Source organism: Thermobia domestica, chromosome 18 (assembly GCF_964235325.1).
Source record: "Thermobia domestica chromosome 18, izTheDome1.hap1.1, whole genome shotgun sequence".
NCBI classification, from domain to species: domain Eukaryota; kingdom Metazoa; phylum Arthropoda; class Insecta; order Zygentoma; family Lepismatidae; genus Thermobia; species Thermobia domestica.
Window position 1 is genome coordinate 166,759,362 of NC_137471.1, and position 20,686 is coordinate 166,780,047.

The 20,686-nt window shown below is 34.9% G+C and overlaps 1 protein-coding gene across 4 annotated transcripts in view; it reads left to right on the top strand.

Annotated features, from left to right (window-relative positions):
* The window catches only part of LOC145675494 (protein arginine methyltransferase NDUFAF7, mitochondrial), a 57,383-nt gene that overhangs the window by 12,416 nt on the left and 24,281 nt on the right, over positions 1 to 20,686 (top strand). For 3 of the 4 annotated variants that reach the window (XM_081745943.1, XM_081745942.1, XM_081745944.1), the window contains exons 4-5: positions 7,111 to 7,380; positions 16,164 to 16,274. In XM_081745943.1, coding sequence (XP_081602069.1) covers positions 7,111 to 7,380; positions 16,164 to 16,274 — 381 coding nt within the window. The remainder of the gene's footprint in view (positions 1 to 7,110; positions 7,381 to 16,163; positions 16,275 to 20,686) is intronic. The other variant, XM_081745945.1, reaches the window with a different exon arrangement.

A 20,686-nucleotide genomic window follows, 5' to 3' on the forward strand; every position in this document is an offset into this window, starting at 1 on the left:
AAACCTCTTCCTTGATCGTGTATAATATATTTTGTAAGTGGTTTATAATAATAATCACAATATGAATGAATTTGTACGTTTCATAAATCGATTTTAAGTTCCGGCGTATTTAGAATATTGCCAGAGGTTTGGTCTTACATCGTGTTGGAAGACATACTGTAATTATTTGCAGTGTAGAAAATTACAGGATAAGATTCCGATGAAATACAAACAAAACGTTTGATTTAGGTGATAATGCACTAACCCAGTGGTTTTCAAACTTTTTGCAGTTGAGGCTCCCCTCAACCACCAAAATCTGAACGCGCCTCCCCTGTCAAAAATGAAATGTGTCAACGACATAAATACATGTGTATCTAAAAGAAAGACTATCACTATGATAAACTGTTTCATTTATTAATCACTAATGGAAATATGTCATTAACACAAGTGATCTACATTGTACACACTGACTACATATTTTAAGGTTATTCTTCTTCTTGTTCATCTCAACCATAGGTTGGTGGGCAACATGGAAATTTTATAACTTTTCTCTCTTTTGAGAGAGCTGTTTTATACTTTGATAAGGTCTCTTCTTCATAACTGTATCTAGATATTCTATCCTTGGTCTTCCTCTTCCTGGTTTTCCTTCTGCCTTTCCCTCTTATCAACACTGTGATCCAATCGGAGTGCCGAATAAAATGGCCAAGCATGCTGTTTCCTTTTTTTCCTATTATCTTCATGATCTTCATTAGCTTCCTTTAGTACGAGAGAAAAAATCAGCTAACATGGTGTCGCGCGAAATTCCAAAGACATTTAAGAAGACACACTGTTCTACAGAGATAAAGTAGAAGATCGTTGGTTGCCATCTAACAAGCATTATACACGTGTAAACCAAAGGTGGAAGGGTCATCCCTGATCGTATGTGGAACAGAGGTGATACAAAGGCTTAGTCCACTATGTAGCCTATTACTAAAGAAGAAGGGTGCAGACTTAAGTATACGTGTTACATTATAAATATATTCCTTAGTAGGATGTTTTTTTATATGTCCTTACGACTCCCCTGAGATCCTTTGCCGCCTCCCCAGGGAGGCCCGCCGAACAGTTTGAAAACCCCTGCACTAACCAAATTATACTATATTGGAAAAAAAAAGTTTTGAGTATACACACCACTGTTGTTACAAAAACTGTGTGAATAGAAGAAAGTCTTAAGTGTACGCTCTAACAAAAAGTTCCCGCGAGAAACACTTAAATACAGTGGAGCTATTCTAATTTTTTAACAACCGGTTCTGAGAGAATAAGTAGATACATATAATTCTTTTAGGAAACAAACCATAAAAGGTAGATACTCTATACAAGAGTTCTTATGTTGTAGAACGCAATTTTACACCTTGGGTTCAAACTAAGAACTGTTTCTATTATATTTTGTAGCGCCACGTTCAAACAAAACCGACTTGAAGGAAGCGAAACCTATGACAGAATATACAATAGTGTATTTGTGTTAGTGGCATTTAGTGCTTATAGCTTCAAAGCTTTACCGAACCAGTCTTTTGTTGCCTGAAAATTTCTAATGTTTGTTCTCATGAATACAGATATGAAGCACTCAAAAATTTTTATGAATAAGACTTGGAAACCTTTTATTAACATGACTGGGAGACTCTTTATCTGTCGCCTCAGACAGATTTCTTGGCACCCACCCATTCAGATTTCTGTCTGCCTGTTGAATTGAAACAATCCATGGTTGCTTGTTTTCATAACAAAGGAAGCGAGTGGGAAAAGTACTTTTTACAAATTTGTTTGGCTTCTTTCTTTCACTCTTGATTATATCATGCATATGTTTATGTCCATAAGAACAGACACTTTTCCGGACATATGGAAAGAAAGTTTAGTGAGTCCAGTGCCAAAGTCTGGAAATAAAAGCGAAATAAAAACTTCAGACCTATAGCTATATTATCTCCTTTTGCCAAAATTCTTGAGAGTATTTTATATACACGAATTCTGAATCACGTAAAGCCAGCTATATCAATACATCAACATGGTTTCTTACGCAATAGATCTACTGCAACAAACCTAGCAGTTGTAACAAATTTTATAGCAACAGAATTAGACAAAGGCGGCCAGGTAGACGTTATTTATACCGACTTCAGTAAGGCATTGGATGTCGTGGATCATGATGTTCTAGTGGAAATTAGCAAGTCTAAACTTTACAAAGTCGACAATAGAATATTATTATATAATAAGTATATATAATATATTTATTATTTTCTTTATATATGTTAATATATTGTATCGTATTTATGTAATCGGAAACAATCTATTCTATACAAGGGACATATCACTGAAAAGTTTGCTACTCTGTCTGGGGTTCCTCAAGGATCTCATCTGGGTCCACTGCTATTTCTCCTACTTATTAATGATATTTAGCTTTTTATTGAAAACTCTGAGATTCTCCTATTCGCTGATGATCTCAAATTATATTCTAGAATTAATTCAATTGAAGGCTGCATACAACTACAACAAGACCTACAGCAAGTTCAAACATGTGATGACAACAAATTAGTAAAAAATGTGTCCAAGTGTAAATCCCTTTCTTTTACGAGAAAAAAAAAATAACCTTTGACTATACACTGAAACTAAACTGTCTAAACCAAGTACTGTTAAATATTTAGGCGTTATTTTTGATCCTGAACTAAATTTCAATCAACACATAAATGTGGTAACAAATAGCGCATATAGAAACTTAGGTTTAATATATAGAATAAGAGAAGACTTCTTCAGTGAGACAACGTTTGCAACACTTTATTTTACATATGTTAGATCAAAATTAGAATATTGTTCTACTATATAGGCCCCCAATAATAAAAAATACTCTCAACAAATAGAAAGCATCCAAACGAAATTCTTGAAAATGCTTACATACAAAAAAATTAATTAATTAATTAATTAATTAAATAAAAAATAAAATAAAATAAATAAATAAAACTAGTTATTATCCCAAATAGTTTTCCTACAACGATCTAGTAAACAGCTTTAATTTTCAAACTTTAGAAGAAAGAAGATGGATGTTAGACTTGTTATTCTTATACAAGTTATTAAATAATAAGATTGATTGTACGGAGTTGCTCTTGAAAATATCACTGCTGATTCCCACTATCGAAAGCCAGAAGTAATATATTATTTAAATCCCCTATGTGTAGGCTGTGTGCATTACACAATAACATTGTAAATAAGCTTGATAAAGTGGATATATTTAGTTTATCAGAAAACAGGTTCAGATCATATGTGAAAAAGAAATTTTGTGTGGAAATAATTAAGAAATTTATATATGTAACATTTACTGTATGTACACAACATTGTAATTGGGCATTAAGCCTGTTGTGTTGTATATTAAATAACTAAATAAATAAATGTTTATGTCTGGGTACAACAAACGGTTCTGCGAACTCGAAATATTTTAACGACCGGTTCTAGCGAACTGGCTGAATAACACCACTGCTGTAGGATAAAAATAAGAGTTGAAGGGAGTTGACTTGATTTTGAGTTTAACATCCCTTTCAGCAGCGAGGCTATATGAGACGGGACCTACTGATTAACGTGGAATCCGAATCACATGAGCTCCCGCCGGAAATCGAACCCGGGTCTTCCACGCCAAAGACGCGTATGCCACTGCGCTTAGCCACGAAGGAGCTCAAGAGATGAAAAGAACATTATTGATGCTATCATTATAATGTGTTATAACTATCATCAATAATCAATTTTAAGAGTTTCCTTTAGTTGCTCTGAGGAAAAGGTGGGAAGAATCTTGAATCCTTCGCAGAAGATGGTGTATTATGTTTGGCGAAGGAAGAATAAACGTGTACGACGAAAACAGCAGCGGATGGCCATCAGTCGTTACGAACAACTAGAATGAAAAAGTTGAACAAAAAATTCAGGACAAAAGGTGCTTTACCTACACTCTTTACAGAAAGCTTTCCTAGAAATTACAAGATCTCTCGTACATGCAGTTGTCACATTTCATGTAGAATACAGAAAACACACCTCCAAAGTGATCATTAAAGAAGCAAAGTTAAAGAAGCAGTAACTTCTTGGCTTCAGTTGTTGGCGGCAGATGAGAAAAATATCGGCATTGAAAAATTTATCTGTCGTTGTGATAAGTGTCTAAATAACAATAAAAGATTATGATGATGATGATTATGTAGAAAGTTTAGTGTTGTTGTAAATAAAGTTTTATTTTGGTATATTTTGTTTATGTTAAGATATACCAATTTTTATTTTAATTTATTTTTTTACTTTTTGGACTACTCTTATGCATTATTCATTTAATATATAATTTATTAAGATCAATTTCTGGGATAGAACATGATTTTAGCTACCTTCTCACGTCAAGATAAAATTTAGTCGACATAAAATCTAGGTAGGATTCCGAGGCATTTCTCGCCTAAAGGAAAACTTGTTGCATATAAAAGACAAGCTGTGTGAAATTGTTTGGTTGTCCATTCTGTAGAACAAATGTGATGATATAAGTCTGTAGTTCGGTAGTAAAACATATAGCCGAACATTCTGCACGTACAGAAAACGAGTAACACTGTGGATTTCACATTTGGTGGGATTCTCTAATGCTGCTGCCACTGCATACGAATACCAGTGAAATGAACATGACAGCACAAGAACGAGACATAGCACAGAATGAAGCAGGAAGGCTAGCTAACCGGCAAACACGCAGTCGCCGTGGTAGGAGGTCTGTATTCGGCGTAGTGTGCAATCATTCTTTACTTTATGGCAGTAACTACATGGCTTCCATCATCGGTGGAAAATGGAGTATCTCATCGGCATTGAAAAAAACTTGTGTTTATTGTGATAGGTGCCTTAATAACAATGGCATGTAGAAAAGTGGTGTTAGGTTTATTATTGATATAAATGAGGTCTTGTATTAATATTGTTATATAAACTTACGAATTGTTGTAGTGTTATACACCTTGTATAGGATAAAAGTGATGAGATAAGTCTGTAGTTCAATACTAAGATTTCCTTCTCTTCCTAATTCATGGGCAATGATAAATCCTTGGTATATACTTCTACATATAATTTTTATTTACAGTTAGTACGAGGGTATTTTTTTTTAGAAATACAAAAAAACTTTTATTACATTTTAAAACCTGTACATTTATCTGTTTTTCTACCTAAGCGCCATTTCGGGTGATGCATTTTTGTAGGAGCTGTAACAATTTTTGTATACCCATGTCATACCTCGTCCCACTATGTTTGAGGAAGTGTTTCATCTCATCGCTTGGGCGAAAAGGAATGCCGCCACTCACATGAGAGTTATTTGGTCTCAGGAGTGAGGTAGAACGCCCAGGTTTCATCACCTGTGACAATCGACTCTAAAAAGTTGTCCTTTTTGTCTGCATAGCGGCGGAGAAAACTCGTTGTGAATTTTAGTACGACCAGTGGCCAACTACCTAAGGGCCGTTCACATATTACGAAACGCTATTTTTGACCGATTTTTGATTCCCTCCCCCATTGTTACTTCTTAACTCAAGGTCGAATCCCTTTCCTCCCTTTGTCACGTAACGCTTCTTTTTTTTTCATCAATTTTGCTTATTTTACAGTTTATTACAATAAAAAACCAATTTTAATGGCGGAACTTTTTATTGCTAAATCCTTGTATTCTGAATAAATTTCTTTCTTTCTTTTTTTTTTTTTTTTTTTTTTTTTTTTTTTTTAACAAATCAAAAGTATTTAAAAAAACGGTAGTACCGTAATAATATTTGAACCCCATAAGGTTGTTTAGTTAACCAGTCTTAATTCTTGGAAATTGCATACTGTCGTTTTCCCAAGAAGATCGTACCCATTCTTTTAGGTCACCGATGTTTATAAAGGAGGACGTACTGCCGAAAGATGTATGTGAAATAGGACCTAAAGAGCTGACATTGACCTCTCCTTCCGGGAACCAGGATTCTTGACATTGACCTCTCCTTCCGGGAACCAGGATTCTTCTTTTATTTGAAGTTTCCCAGTGTCACCGATGAAGAGAAGTTCTCTTCCTCGTCGACCACAGATTCGACGTGGCTGCACACGTGGAGGAGCAGGGGCATCTGATTTGTGAACAAGATTTAGAACATCTTCTTTGGACTTCAGTTTACTCCTTTTGAAATTCTTGTCCTAAATCAGTCAAAATGCGAATAAACTGTATTTCTTCAGGAAAATTCAAATCCAAAGAGCAAAAAATTCAGTACGAGATGAATATTCGACGAATTTGGTTTTTAATATCTTATTTGGCTTTGCAAATTGTGGATCGTTCCGTCGCGGAAAAGCATTTATTTTGTTTCACAATGCAACGATAACCACAAAACGGACGCATTGCATTGTTCCATTGTATTGTAATACACGCATAGTTCGTCACCAGTCATGCTGGTGTCTGGTAGCGTCTTTAAATCCCTTCTGCATGATTAATTTTATATAGAATACATGTTCACAATTCCCCAAATCAAATATTTATTTATTTGCAAAAAAGAAAATAACTAAATAAAATTTTTGTTTAAAACATTGCATATAAATCTGAGAATAAAAACAAAAACAAAAATAAAAAAAAAATGCGTTACGTAACGAAGACGTAAACCCCCTCCTCTTCGTCGTTACACTTCCCGCCTTGCTGCGTTACGTGATATGTAGACGGCCCCCTACATTACGTGCAGACTTTTTTCTTTTCTTTTTACCCCATCCATGACTCGCCATATACTTCCGTCAGTTAGCGATAAATTTCAATCGAATTAACTCCTTTTGGGTTCAAAAACCGATTAACTGAGCAAACTTTGACTTGACGGTAGCTGGAATTCCATTATAAAGGGCTACCAATCCAAAACTGAGCGTCCCAGCAAGGTGCCATGTTCCAACAGCTGCAGTTTCCCTGCGTCCGCAGCACTTTGGAGACTGTGCTTTTGGGATTGCCCTCGTAGATACGCATGCCATCATATCAATTAGTAATTATGTTATGATAGATAGGTAGAACATGCCTTCTTACGTAAAACTCAGGCAAGACAAGGCTATTGTAGAGAAGGGGAGGTATTTTAAGTATACTAATAGATTGGCAGATGTATGTATATTGTTGATATGTCTTTTTTCAATATGTTTCAGGTTTTTAGCAAATTCGGAGCTTTAAAAGATGTCTCGTTACATTTAGTGGAAGTAAGCCCATATTTAAGGAACGTACAGAAACAGAAGTTGTGCAGCAATGAATCTATAGCTTCAGACACACAAACACAAACGGACTCGAAAATTACAAAAGGGCAAAGCAAATATGGTGTTCCTGTTCATTGGCACAACAGAATTGAGGATGTTCCAGAACAGTTTTCGCTGTACATAGCTCACGAGTTCTTCGATGCCTTGCCAATTCACAAGTTCCAGGTAAGGAATGTATTGGTAGAGTATTTCAACCATATAGTGCAAAGCTTCAAAAATAGGGTCAGCATAAAATTTTCAGCTGAAAACGGGACAGGTTCCGGCTTTTTAAAAATCATGAAAAATGAGAAACAGGTATAATATATATAAGCTATAAAATATAAACAGCATTTAACCTCAATATAGTAAGACATGATGCTGCTTACAGTTGCTCCTTTGCCTTAGCGTCGAATCCTTGATATTACATTGGATCAGAAGTTGACTCCTTGAATTAAAGAATGCCAAAAGTGTTGCTCAGAAGAACCTATCTTGTTTTCAGGTTCTTCTGAACACGTTGCACAGATTTTGCTTCACTTTTGAATAGCAGCAGAATATGTGGCTATAAGATGGCTAGAAATAAAAATACTGTGGCTAGAATTGCTACTGGTGGTGAGTTAGCAACCCTGGACTTTTAGGCCTACCTTTGTTGTTATCAGAGCTTCCCCTCCTCTCTCTCACCCTTGTTACAGGGCGGTGTCAAGTGATTCGATACTTATGAAAAAGGAAGGACACGTTGAAGTTTGTTCAACAAACAAGCAACTGCTAAAACCTCTGCTTAGCTTTCGAGCAGTACTGCGAACTGTAGATCATGTTTAATATAGGGAATTTCAGTTTAGTTCTTGCCTCTTTGTTATTATTAATTGAGGGGTAAATTTGGATAAGGGCGTAACTAGCAATTCTTCAATTTTTCAGGAGAGCAGAAAAACAAAAGCCCTTATCCAATTAACCAACGTATTCTCACAATATTTTTGGAGACAGGCGTTCGCTACGGAGCAGAGATGGCTACCTTAACACCATCTAGACACATACGGACATGCTGAAACTTGCAGAAAATATTATATCGCATTTTACTGGAAATAGGTCGATACGCCCTTATCCAAATTACCCCTTCAATTATTAATACCTTGACACGCTCGTAAACCGGGACTGTTTCGGTCAAAACGGGACATATGGTCGACCTATTCAAGAATGAATTCCCATCATGCACAGAGGAGAAATAACTTACGACAAATGTGACCAAAACGTATTTTTATGCAATTTAGAGTTTTAATTAGCACTTTCTCAACACACTATATCCTATTGTGCAGACATAAGGTTGTTAGTCCTGTGGCTCAAGGATTATTGAAGTTTTAAGCTAACAATCCCATCCCAGGGTTTTCTTCTACAAATTGAAATCGTGGACCTGGGTTACATGAATAAAATGTAATACTCAGGAAAAACAAAGCAGACGGTGTGATGTAGAGTGGAAAGAGGGGATGAGTAAAGATTAACTTAAGGAGAGAAAATTCTAGTACAGTACCTCCGCAATTTGATGTAGCTGGCTCTCAGACATGGTTTCCTTCATCTGGTGATCGGTACGTCGACGAATATCCTTCCGTTAATCTCTTTATCAACAAGGAGACAATGGATGTTGAAAGATAGTTGGACGTGTGGAAACCGTGAAAGTCATGTTCTTCTTCACACCCACATGGAAACTAGCTTCTTTGGCGATGAACCTCGTCGATGTCTAACATAGGCATTCTCACAAGACCTTGGATGGAATCCTCTGGTCGATTTGCTGGGCTTCTTGCACCATCCCGACTAACAATCCTCCACATACAATCGTCCATCTTGGTTCTGTTTCTGATTCCAGATCGGTCTCCTGTCGTCCAATGATACTTCGTAACCGTCAATCGAAAGATACTTTGCAAGAAAGATACGTCACATACGCGAGAGAGTTTAGGAATGCGGAACATGGGTATACGCTGCCGGATTATTTTCATTCAATTTACAGATGAGAAGAGAAATTCTTTCATGTCTCTTCGTCTGAACTACTTGGTGTAGCAAAAATAATGAAATATATTATTCCATTAATTCATCTGTATCACATCTTCACGCTATTTTCCTTTCTCATTTTCTTAACAAAGTCCTCTGTATCGATACTATTCATATCGAAATGGAACAATATCTTTAAAATCTTATTATCCATAGATTCTAAGTATATATAAGAAATTAAACTTATGTAGACACATGAGAGGATGATTCAAATTAACAAAAAAACTTAGTTACTTACAATAAATCCTCCCGTGGAGAAACTAAACACTCTCTACACGTTTCGGAACAACAAGCTAGTTAATGTCATAAACTCAACCCAAAACGTTAGACTTCTTCGGTGATAAGGCAATAAGGATAAAAATGGATGAGAAAAAGGAATACATATCACCAAATACATATAACGAGAGAGATGGATACTAGAAACAACGAGCAGAGCACAGTTAGCGAAAGAAAGAACGAGTTGAGTTGAAAGAAGCGCGGTATCTATGCTACGTCACTATTGCCACAACCAAAATATGCATCAAAGGTAGGTAGCCAGATCTTATCAATGTTCCCAAAATCCAGATTTAAAACTGAATTATATTTGTGAATAAAAAATGTATCTTTAATCTTCCTTTTTTTTGTATGTATTTATATATGTGTGTGTGTGTGAGAGAGAGAGAGAGAGAGACAGACAGACAGAGAACGTATCCCATTAACCTGCTTTATATTATGTGTATGTTGATTTAAGTGTATCAGGATTGTCACTTCACCGCGAAAATATGTGTTTTACGGCCTAGAATCATCCCTTTCATGAACACGTACAATCTCCTCCTCTCCTTCCTTAACATTTTCCAAACCCCTTCATAATGGAGAAGAATTATTGTCAGGTCATTCTTATTTAGCACAGAAAATATTTTCTGCAATTTGGAAATAAATCTGTTATATAGTACAACTGGCAGGAAATCCCTTTCATAACCTTGATGATTGGTGAATACTGTATCTGCATTTTTACATTTAATACAACTATCACATAACCTGTGGATGATCTAAATTTGTGTAACGTCTTTGTAAGTGACACCTCTCATTTGCGGACAAATAATGTTCCATCGGTGTCATTCAGAGATTTCACTGTATAGAAACAATGAGTTACTTACTAGAAAATATTAGAAACATAATCATAACACTATAATGGTACATAATAGGCTATTTCGCTGCAAAACTTCGTTAGAAGGGAGGAAAGAATAGTAAAGAGAAAAGTAATAAACAGAAGACGAGAAGGCTCTAGGTGGGTACTACCTTGAAATACAGAGTCACGTATGGTCACTTAATACGTTACCAGGTTGTACACGTAAGTAGATGCACTTTAGTAGACGAGTTAAAAGTAGTGGATGCAGAAAACCACAGGAATAATAAATAAAGAAAAGTTTTCTCTAATGTAGGAGATCATTATCATCGTAGGTATTCTGCCATTATTGGCAGGTCACTTGTTGCAGCTGACAAGCTTTCATGCTTCACGATCTTCCGCTAACCTCTTCATCTTCATGTACGACTTTTCTGCTTTGATATCGTCCATTAATTGTAGTCTCCTTCGTCCCGTCCCTCTCTCTCCTGCCACCATACCCTCTAGCACTTCCTTGATGATAGAGTTCCTTCTTAGTCAATGCCCCAACCAGTTTCTTTTCCTCTTCTTAATAATGTCTAAAATTGTTCTCTTCTTCCCCACCATTTGCAACACCTTCTCATTCGTTTACCGTTCGACCCAGCTAATTCGCTCCATTCTTCTCCACACCCACATTTCGAAAGCTTCCAGTCGTTTTTAATCATTTTTGCGCAGTATCCACGTTTCCGACCCATACAATACAAGACTCCATACGAAGCATTTTATAAGTCTTTTTCTCAACTCTTTACTCAAGGTCCCACAAAATAGTCTACTAACTTACTTAAATCGCAAACACCATCGAATGATATTAGGAATAACCCTAATCGAATTAATCAAATAAATAGTTCTTTATTTATAATTCCAACAAATCCTTCTGAAATAATATCAGTAGTAAGGAATTTTAAATACGGATCATCAAGGGGACCAGATGACATCCCGGAATTTATAATCAAAAGATGTATCCACGCAATTGCACAGCCTCTGTCTCACATAATTAATGACTCATTCTTACAAGGTATATTCCCAGACAGCCTGAAATGGGCCCTTATAAAACCATTACACAAAAAGGGTGACAAAAAGAAATGCGAAAATTACAGACCAATAGCTCTCTCCTCTAAATTTTCGAAAATGATAGAATCCATAAATGAAAAATAGATTAATTACGCATTTGGAACGTAACAATGTTTTATCTGACTCGCAACATGGTTTTCTTAAAAATAGATCCACATCTACAGCTGCCCTTCATTTCTTGCAAAAAGTAGTAGACTCAATAGAAAGTAAATCATACCCACTATCTATATTTTGTGACTTAAGTAAAGCTTCCGACTGTGTCAACCATTCGTTACTCTTAAGTAAATTAAATGCATATGGAATAAGAGGTGTTGCTAACCAATGGTTTCAAACTTACCTTACAAATAGACAACAATTTGTAGAGATAAATTTCATTAATGAAGACAACTTGTATATCGTAACTCACAGATCAACACCTTCTATGGTTAACATAGGAGTTCGTTCCTCAAGGATCAGTCTTAGGACCAATATTATTTCTTTTATATGTTAATGATCTACCACTTTATATCACTCATGGTAAGTTATTTCTGTATGCAGATGACACAAATATACTTGTAAAAGGAAGTAATTTAACTGAGCTGCAAAATAATGTAAATATAACAGCAAGAGAGCTCGAAACCTGGTTACACCACAATAACTTAATTATTAACACCGAAAAAATCAAATGTTTATATTTTTCCCAACTAATTCATCATCGATTAAACCTTCGTTTACAATTAATAATAATAATGTGGAATGTGTTTCAAATACGAAATTCTTAGGATTAAACCTAGACGACAAACTTAAATGGAAACATCATATAAACAATTTATGCCAAAATTTATCTTCTATTGTTTATATGGCTTATACACTTTCCTCTGTTCTTAACCTAGACACTTTAATTTCATTATATTATGCGTCATTTTATTCCCGAGTACAGTATGGTATTGCCTTCTGGGGTGTCACTAATGATTTGTTTACAATATTTAGATTAAAAAATAAAAAAAAATCCGTATCATTACACATTCCCATTTTCGTAGTAGTTGTAGAAGTAAATTTCGTGAACTCAGATTGCTTACGATACCGAGTTTGTATATATATGAGGTATTAAAATTAGTCAGAAAAAAAATAGATAACTACTTAACGCATGCCGATGTACTTGAATATAGAACTAGAAACTGTGATAAATTTGTAATACCGTCACACAGAACAAGTATGTTTGAAAAAACTACATTTTATAAAGGTGCGGTGCTATATAATAAATTACCAAGAGAATTGAAATACATAAAAGATGATATAAAGCTTTTGAGAGAGGTTAAAAATATGCTAATTTGTAAATCTTATTATTCTGTAAATGAGTATATAGGTGAATAATCCTTTATTATCTCTGAAGGCAATAAAACTTAGTACGTAGATATATTTTAACCATTAGATTAAATAACAAATCTTTATTTTTTCCTTCTTTTATTGTAAAAAAATTTTAGTTTTATATTCGTATGCTTATAGTTTGTTTGTATGTGTTTATTAACTCTGTATTTAACCAATGTATTATTGTGAAATGACATGTTCTATACCATATGTACAAATTTGTGTACTCTGTATGGTCAAATGAACGCAAATAAATCAAATCAAATCAAAGTCTTTTCTTTCTCCTAAAGGCTTCTTTCGCCATTCTTGTCCTTGCTTTTATTTCACGTTCACACTTCATATGATCACTAATAATGCTACCCAGATATCGAAAACTAGTCGCCTGTTCTATTTTCTCCCTTCCTCTTTCTGTATTTGACACCAACTGCTCGCTCCAATCACCATGGCTTTTGTCTTCCTAACATCTATTAGGATGTCATCCCATATTCTTCACAACTATTCCTCAAGTTTTCTGACATCTTATTGATTTTCCTTCAGATTCCACCACAAGCCCCATATCATCAGTAAACAGTATACACCTAATCATTCTATCTCCTGCTGAAATTCCGTCTTCATTATGTAGCCTCTTTTTCACTATCTCTTCTAGATAAGATATTAAATAATGTTGGCGAGAGACAGCATCTCTGTCGAACTCTCCTTCCAATTGCACTCTCCTCTGTCATTTTCTCCCCTATTCTAACACTTACTTGTTGGTTCATATATAAGTTTGTTATGAGTCTTCGATCTTTCCATTCCAACCCAACCTTCTTTAGAACTCCCAACAACAATTCCCAAGTCACGCGGTCAAAAGTCTTTTCTAGGTAACAAATACCATATATATCTCTTTCTTTTTTCTATAAACCTTTCACCGATCACTCTTAATAATCCAGTTGCATCTCTTGTGCCCTTACTTCTTCTAAAAATGTAGGAGAAAGGGTTAAAAAAGAAAACTTAATATAGAAATTAATAAAAAAATAATACATAATAATAATAATAATAATTAAATATAAATGAAGTAATTAACAAAAAATAATAAATAAATAAATTAAATGAATAATAATTAAAACATAATAAATAAATAAATGTGCAAATATAATAAATATAAAATGATAGATAAGTAGAATGAAAAATATATGCAAGTAGTAATTGTAAGTAATAATAATAAAATTAATGATGAAAGAAATTGGTGAAAATAAAAAAAAATATGGAAATGCTATATTACAGACAGAGTAGTGAATTAGATTATTACAAACGGATAAGACCAGAAGTAGTTCGCCCAGGCATGTACCGAAAAGGGAGACGGAGGTGTTCGAGGGATCTAGACTTCCCCGTTTGAAATTTTACTGTGTTTGAAGTATTTTAATGCTGAGGGATCTAGACTTCCCCGTTTGAAATTTTACTGTGTTTGAAGTATTTTAATGCTGAGGGATCTAGACTTCCCCGTTTGAAATTTTACTGTGTTTGAAGCATTTTAATGCTGAAAATTTATCTCTGCCACTGCCACACAGAAGTAAACCTGGCAAAGTGAGGAAATATTGTTTCTCCAAAATAGTTGACATCCTAATATACCGTGAGTGCTTTCGTTCATATGCTTCATCATGTGGGAGGGGAAAAAAGTATATGAAGAAAAGAAAGGTAAAATTAAAAACCAGAAGAAAAACTGAGTATCATTTTTTCATATATGTTTCTTTTTTTTTCCTGCTTCTTTCTGTTCCTGCCTATGAAATATTAATGGCCAAGTAGATAGCACGCATAGTCCTGGGTTCGATTTCCGGGGCGGGAGGGGGTACTTACCTCGAATACCATTCCGAGCTACCATCCTCAGATACCATGGCCAAATGATAATAAAAAACGAAGGATAACCATTTCTCCAGCCTAAGATGAATCTTTATTGTTTGGAGTGTTTTGATCTATGAACACATATCTCTGACATTATAATTAATTGTGTATGTAATGTATTTGCTTATTACATACTGCATGGAAGAAGAAAGAAAACACTGATCATACATGAATTAGAAACTCCAACCGGAAGTAGGCTCAAATCTTGCAAACGAAGCGAGATACTGAACAAATAATCGAAAAAAAATCTCCCCTTTATGATACTTCTTACCGATTTTTATCAAGATGCCCTTCAATTGTGTCTATAAAGGGACATGTACAGATGTGAGGAATGACAAGGAGATTCATGCTCATATGTGAATGATGCGCTGTATAGAGAGCGCAGGTTCAGGTAGTAAAGGGTTAAAATAAAGGTAAAGAAAACGGGTATCAGTATCTTAATAGGGAACGGCCAACGTATCAGTCTGTGGGTCATATTAATTGATATCGCTACCTGTGATCTTTATAACAAAGTCCTTGAAGAACTGCACAGATACGGTGAGTGAATAAAGTGAAAAAAAATACTTAAGTGTAAACATTTAGAGCATTTAATTAATCCCGATTTTAATCTGCAGTGTATAGTCGGCCGAAGAATCGTATGGACAAACTAGCAAACTAGTAGAATTAAGAGCCTGCCTTACTAAAAATAATAGAAAATTTACCCTTTTTCTTTCGCTTGTTTTACATAAGTGAAAGGAGATAATGAAATTCAACTTACCACAATCATAGATAATGTTATTCTACAACAGAAAATATAAACCTGAAGATCTTTCAGTGTTGAAATTACGGTGTTGCAAGAAAAAATTTCCCTCAAAATCTAAGTTAAAGCAGTGACTAGAGGAACGAACTGAACTTCATTTGATTACGTATCATGTTGTCTTGGAATCCTGTGAACTACTTTTTAAATAATAGTTGTATTTAGTTTGTAGTAAACAAAATAGTTTTAACATACAGTTATTAAAAGTAAATAATAATGTTATTTAAAAAGTAGTTCACAAGATTCCAAGACAACATGATACGTAATCGTATACAGTTCAGTTCGTTCGTTCCTCTAGTCGCTGCCTTAACTTACATTTTGGGGGGGAATGTTATTCTGGCAACACTGTAATATCTATCGATAGCAAGACTAAAAATTGTTCAGGTTCATATTTTCTGTTGTAGAATAACATTATGTATGATTGTGCTAAGTTGCCTTTTATTATCTCCTTTCCCTTATGGAAAACAAGCAAACGAAAAATGGTAAATTTTTTAGTATGCCAGGCTCTTAATGCATCATCTACGAAACTTTTATTTTATTTTATGTATTCCTTTTTATTTTTATAGCGTGGTTCCTGCCGCCAAACTTAGGAAAGAATAATAATAAAAGGGCCGTAACAATATTGTCTTATTGAAGAGGCACAGAAAACTATATATATATCATACTTTCATTGCATTATGTAATTAGTATTTTAATTTTCAGAAAGTTGAAAATCAGTGGCGAGAAATTCTAATAGACGTAGATCCCTCTAGCGAAGAACTTCGTTTTGTAATGTCAAGGAGTGTTACAGTTCCCTCCAAATTTCTTATTAAGGTATGATCATTTTATTATTTTTTTTATTTTATTTTATTTTCCATTTTGCTGAATCTCAACTTACTCTACCGTATAGTTACAGCTAAGTCAGTCGCAGTGAAGAATTTATTGCAAGCAACTAAATTTCTGAACATGCATGCCTACAGGTGTTTTCAGAACAAAGAAGGCATCTTGAAAAAGTCATATATTGGCTAATGTTGAATATAAAACCCCATATGAACTCATGTTCTCCAACGATTCAATATAAACTGAAGGGTAAGGGGAAAAAACAAGGAATGTCCATGTGTGTGCTTTAACGGGTGCTTTGCCCTATCTGTTGATGACTCTTGGTACTATTTGACTGTATATGCCATGCATGCGTAGATGTAGAAATGACCAAGGAAAGGGGCAAAAAAATTGACTAACCCTATTCATTTTGTACGCGGTTTTCAACATTAAAACGTCGTTTTCTCGAAAATACAGTTTTTGTGACATTCCTTCTTTTTTCCCCTTACCCTTCAACTATTAAATTCCAACAAATGTTCTATCCTTTCTATCTCTTTAAAAAAGAATGTAGTTCTTCAGACTTACAATGTCAACAATATAACTATTAAACGTGTATCATCTGAAAAGGATCTAGGTGTTATCTTTGATGAAAAACTCTCCTTTGCGGATCACATCATATCGACCCCATCCAGAGCTATGAAACTACTTGGTCTACATTTTAGATATCCTGAAACACAAGGTCTCTCTGCTCTTACGATGTTTTATAAAGTTTTCATCTCCCGATCATTGAATATTGTTCACCTGTGTGGAATATGGCAGTACCTACTAATCTGTCTCGCACTGACTCGGTCCTCAACTTCTTACCATAGTTAGATTTAGAATTCCTGAGTTACGTGATCAATCAAGGCAAGAACTAATGTCTTTAATGAAACTATGCACCCCTGACAAACGACGCCGCGCTGCTGATTTGCTTTATCTATATGAAATTATCAATGGTAAAATTTATTCTAAGTTCTTAGTATCGCAGATCAACTTTCGGATTCCTCTGCGGCGAACTCGGTTTCTTAATTTGCTAGCTTACGAGACACCTAGGTTATCAATTGTAGATTGTTGTAATCGTTGTTTTATAGACTAGCGCATGATTACAATACATTGCTAACAGAATGTAATATATTTACTTCTGAACAAAACTTCAGAACTCAGCTAAAGAAAACATTGTAAATTTAGAGATGAAACTTTTATCACCGACCCGAAGCTCATTTTTTCAAATTTAAAAAAGACATTTGGAAGAGGCAAACTTAATATCAAAATTTATTAACCAAGCCTCGTATACACTGGAACAATCTAGAAGCTTTCTTCATCAGTTTGGTATTTCGTGTAGTTGTGTTCGTAGGCTTCACTTCGATTTTTACGGCTATATATGGTCGAGAAGCAGGACTTTTGTTCACGTGATAATAACATGCTTGAAGACTTCTTTGCTCCCTAACTTTCGGGACATTCGCATTACCACCTACGTACTGTGGCAAATGAGCGCTGATTGGACGATGACTTTGCTCCTGAAGAAAAGCTAACAACATGTAAACCATGCTTCGGCAAGGGGAACTCCAGTCGTGTCATCGACGGGTAGGGCGTACGACCCCTTGAGCCTGCCACTGTTAAACGCAAAACTGGGTGCGAAAGTTGGCTTCCCTCACTCTTTTGGATTGAGCGTAAAAAAAAAAAATAAAAAAATAAAAAAAAACACACTTTATAACCATATAACGGTTAACTATAGTGAAACGTCTTATTACTAGTAAAGTGAAGTTCTTAGTTTTGTCAAACAAGTGAACATCAGATCGTCAAAATCATAAAAGAATTACGCCAGTGTGGATGATTATTCAGCATCGCCAAGAAGAAGATTAAGGCAAACCTTTTGGGCTTAATTGACGCACCCCCAAGCATGGGCCGCGATTAGGGGGGGGCAAAGGGGGTCAGTTGCCCCCCACTTTTTTGAAGTGACACATTAATGTATATAGATTAATTTCGAAATTTAAAGTTATTGTATGTATTATTGATCCATAGAAAAAAATTATGACCCCTACCGGTGCGTGACTACGTATTTTTGTCTTCCTGTGGAGTCAAGAAAGCTGCAGGAATTACATTTTAATTGCCACAGAAAATGGCCGAAAAATAACCTATCGAAGCGCAATAATACAAGCGACTTTCACTTCTTCTTACAAGGGTTCGATATGTTTAATCATCCGCTTTGAAAGTAATTGAAATGATATTTCGCAAAAAAGGAAAAGTCTTTCACAAGTTATTCTTTAATTGCACAAAAATTGACAGTTCCTAAAATGTCTTTTCTTCTTTCTAATAGTAAGGAATATTGATTAAAAAGAGAGTAATAAGAAACAACTTCTACTTTTCGATTGGTATTCAGTGTAATATACGAGTGGAGTGGTGTGTTTAGGGGTGTACGAGTGTATATGCAATTAAATTTAGTGAATTCAACATAATTCTAGGTTTTAGGATTATTTTGTATAATTGGAGTGTGGAGTGATTCTAAGTATTGTTGACTTTTGATGTGTTCCAAGAAAGTGAAAACTGCATCTAATGGCAACGAACATGTTTCGGGAAGCTGCAAAAGCATATATTTCTTTAAATGTCGTAGCATATGCTTGTAATTTAATGTCTTTCATTTTCTAAGGGTAATAACACATTTATTAGCATGTGTGGAATTAAAAACGTAAGTTATTCATTAATCCACAATTTCAATTCAACTTTTGCAAAACAAGCCTCATTATTCATTACTATGATTAATGTTATCCTTTCTGTTTATTTGTTTAGTAAATTTATTAAATAATCTGATCACAGTTTTCCAGATAGAATTCTAAAATGTTCATGAGCCAGGAGTCAAATCTCTTTTTACAGATTCGTTATTTAAGAGTACAAAGGGATAGTGCCTATTTGTATTGCTCTTGTCAGTTTACTTAATAAAATATAAAATACGATATAATTAAGGTATTTTAACTGAAAAATATAGTATCCTATTAGTTATACAGTCCTCCGTGAAACAAAGTGTTAGCATGAACCAGGGAAACTAACATTGATATACAAATATTCAGATCATGTCTTGCCCCCCACTTTTAACGTCCAATCGCCCCCGCCACTGCCCCCAAGCTTATTCTGACTAGCGCAGGAACTTTCGTGGATCTTGTTTGCATCCAGCGGATTCGACGCTAGGATCCGAGTGGTATAAGCAGTGGAACAACTGACCGGTCAAAGATTCACTGTGAGTAAGTGAAACCTTAGTTAGTTAACAAGGCCATAGAATGTCAAACAAAAGTTACTCGTTAGCTTGTAATCTTTTAATGTTCTTTCAGTTTGTGTACTTCATATTCAGTAACATTATATTTTTTGCACAGTTTAACTAGGTTTTTGTTATTTATATCGTAGGGTTAATATTTGTGCTGAAATTAATCAGTCATACATATTTCTATTTTACGGTACTTATGCTTTATTGACCTATGTGCCCAGCTTCGGTTTCAATAAGACATAAGTGCGGATGTAATTGTGATTCGCCGTAGTAAAGCTGGGATGAATGCAAATGAATGCTTAGATTCATAGAATTTTAACAACGGCAAAAAACACGATTACACTTTTGTGTTTGTATTTCTTTTTTATTTTATATTGTTCAGTTTTAGTCAATTGGGTTAATGCTTATGAAACTGTGAATAAATAAATGTTGTATCCCTAAAGCGAAACGAAATTACAGTGAAACCTATTCAAGGCGACCACCCAAAATTTGAATTAAAATTGGGCATCTCGAAGGATGGTCTTAAAGGGGGTTCAATAATTTACCAGTGTAGCGATTAAAAATCAAATGTGACGGGCTACAATGGATTATACAGGTGCACTCGTGTGTTGTAAAAGCAAAAATGAAAACGATCTTCTTTAGGATCGCATCACGGAGAACGGCTGAGCCATTTGAAATGAATGTTTGGAGTGTAGTTAGTACTTACCTCTAACTGGATTTCTGTCATCTCACGTCCATTAAAATACGAGGGTCATTCAGAAAGTAAAGATCGTTTTGGCACGGTTAAATAAAAACAAAAGATGTCAGTACAAAATTTTATTTAGAAAGCCACAACACCTTACTCTACTTTTCTTTGTAATCGCCATAGTTGTCAAGATACTTGTTAATAACGTGGGACAAGTTTTTCAATGCAGATGTTATACTTATCTGTCGCCAAAGAAGTGAGCCAGGCTGTCACTGCTTGCTTGAGTTTCTCATCTTTGTGAACTGGTTTCCACCCAAAAATTCCTTACATTTCGGGAATAAGTGAAAATCACTTGGTGCCAAGTCAGGGCTGTATGCTAGATGACCAAAGATTTCCCACTTTAGACATTGAAGTTCCTGGTGTGTTCGTGCTGATGCACGTCGGTCC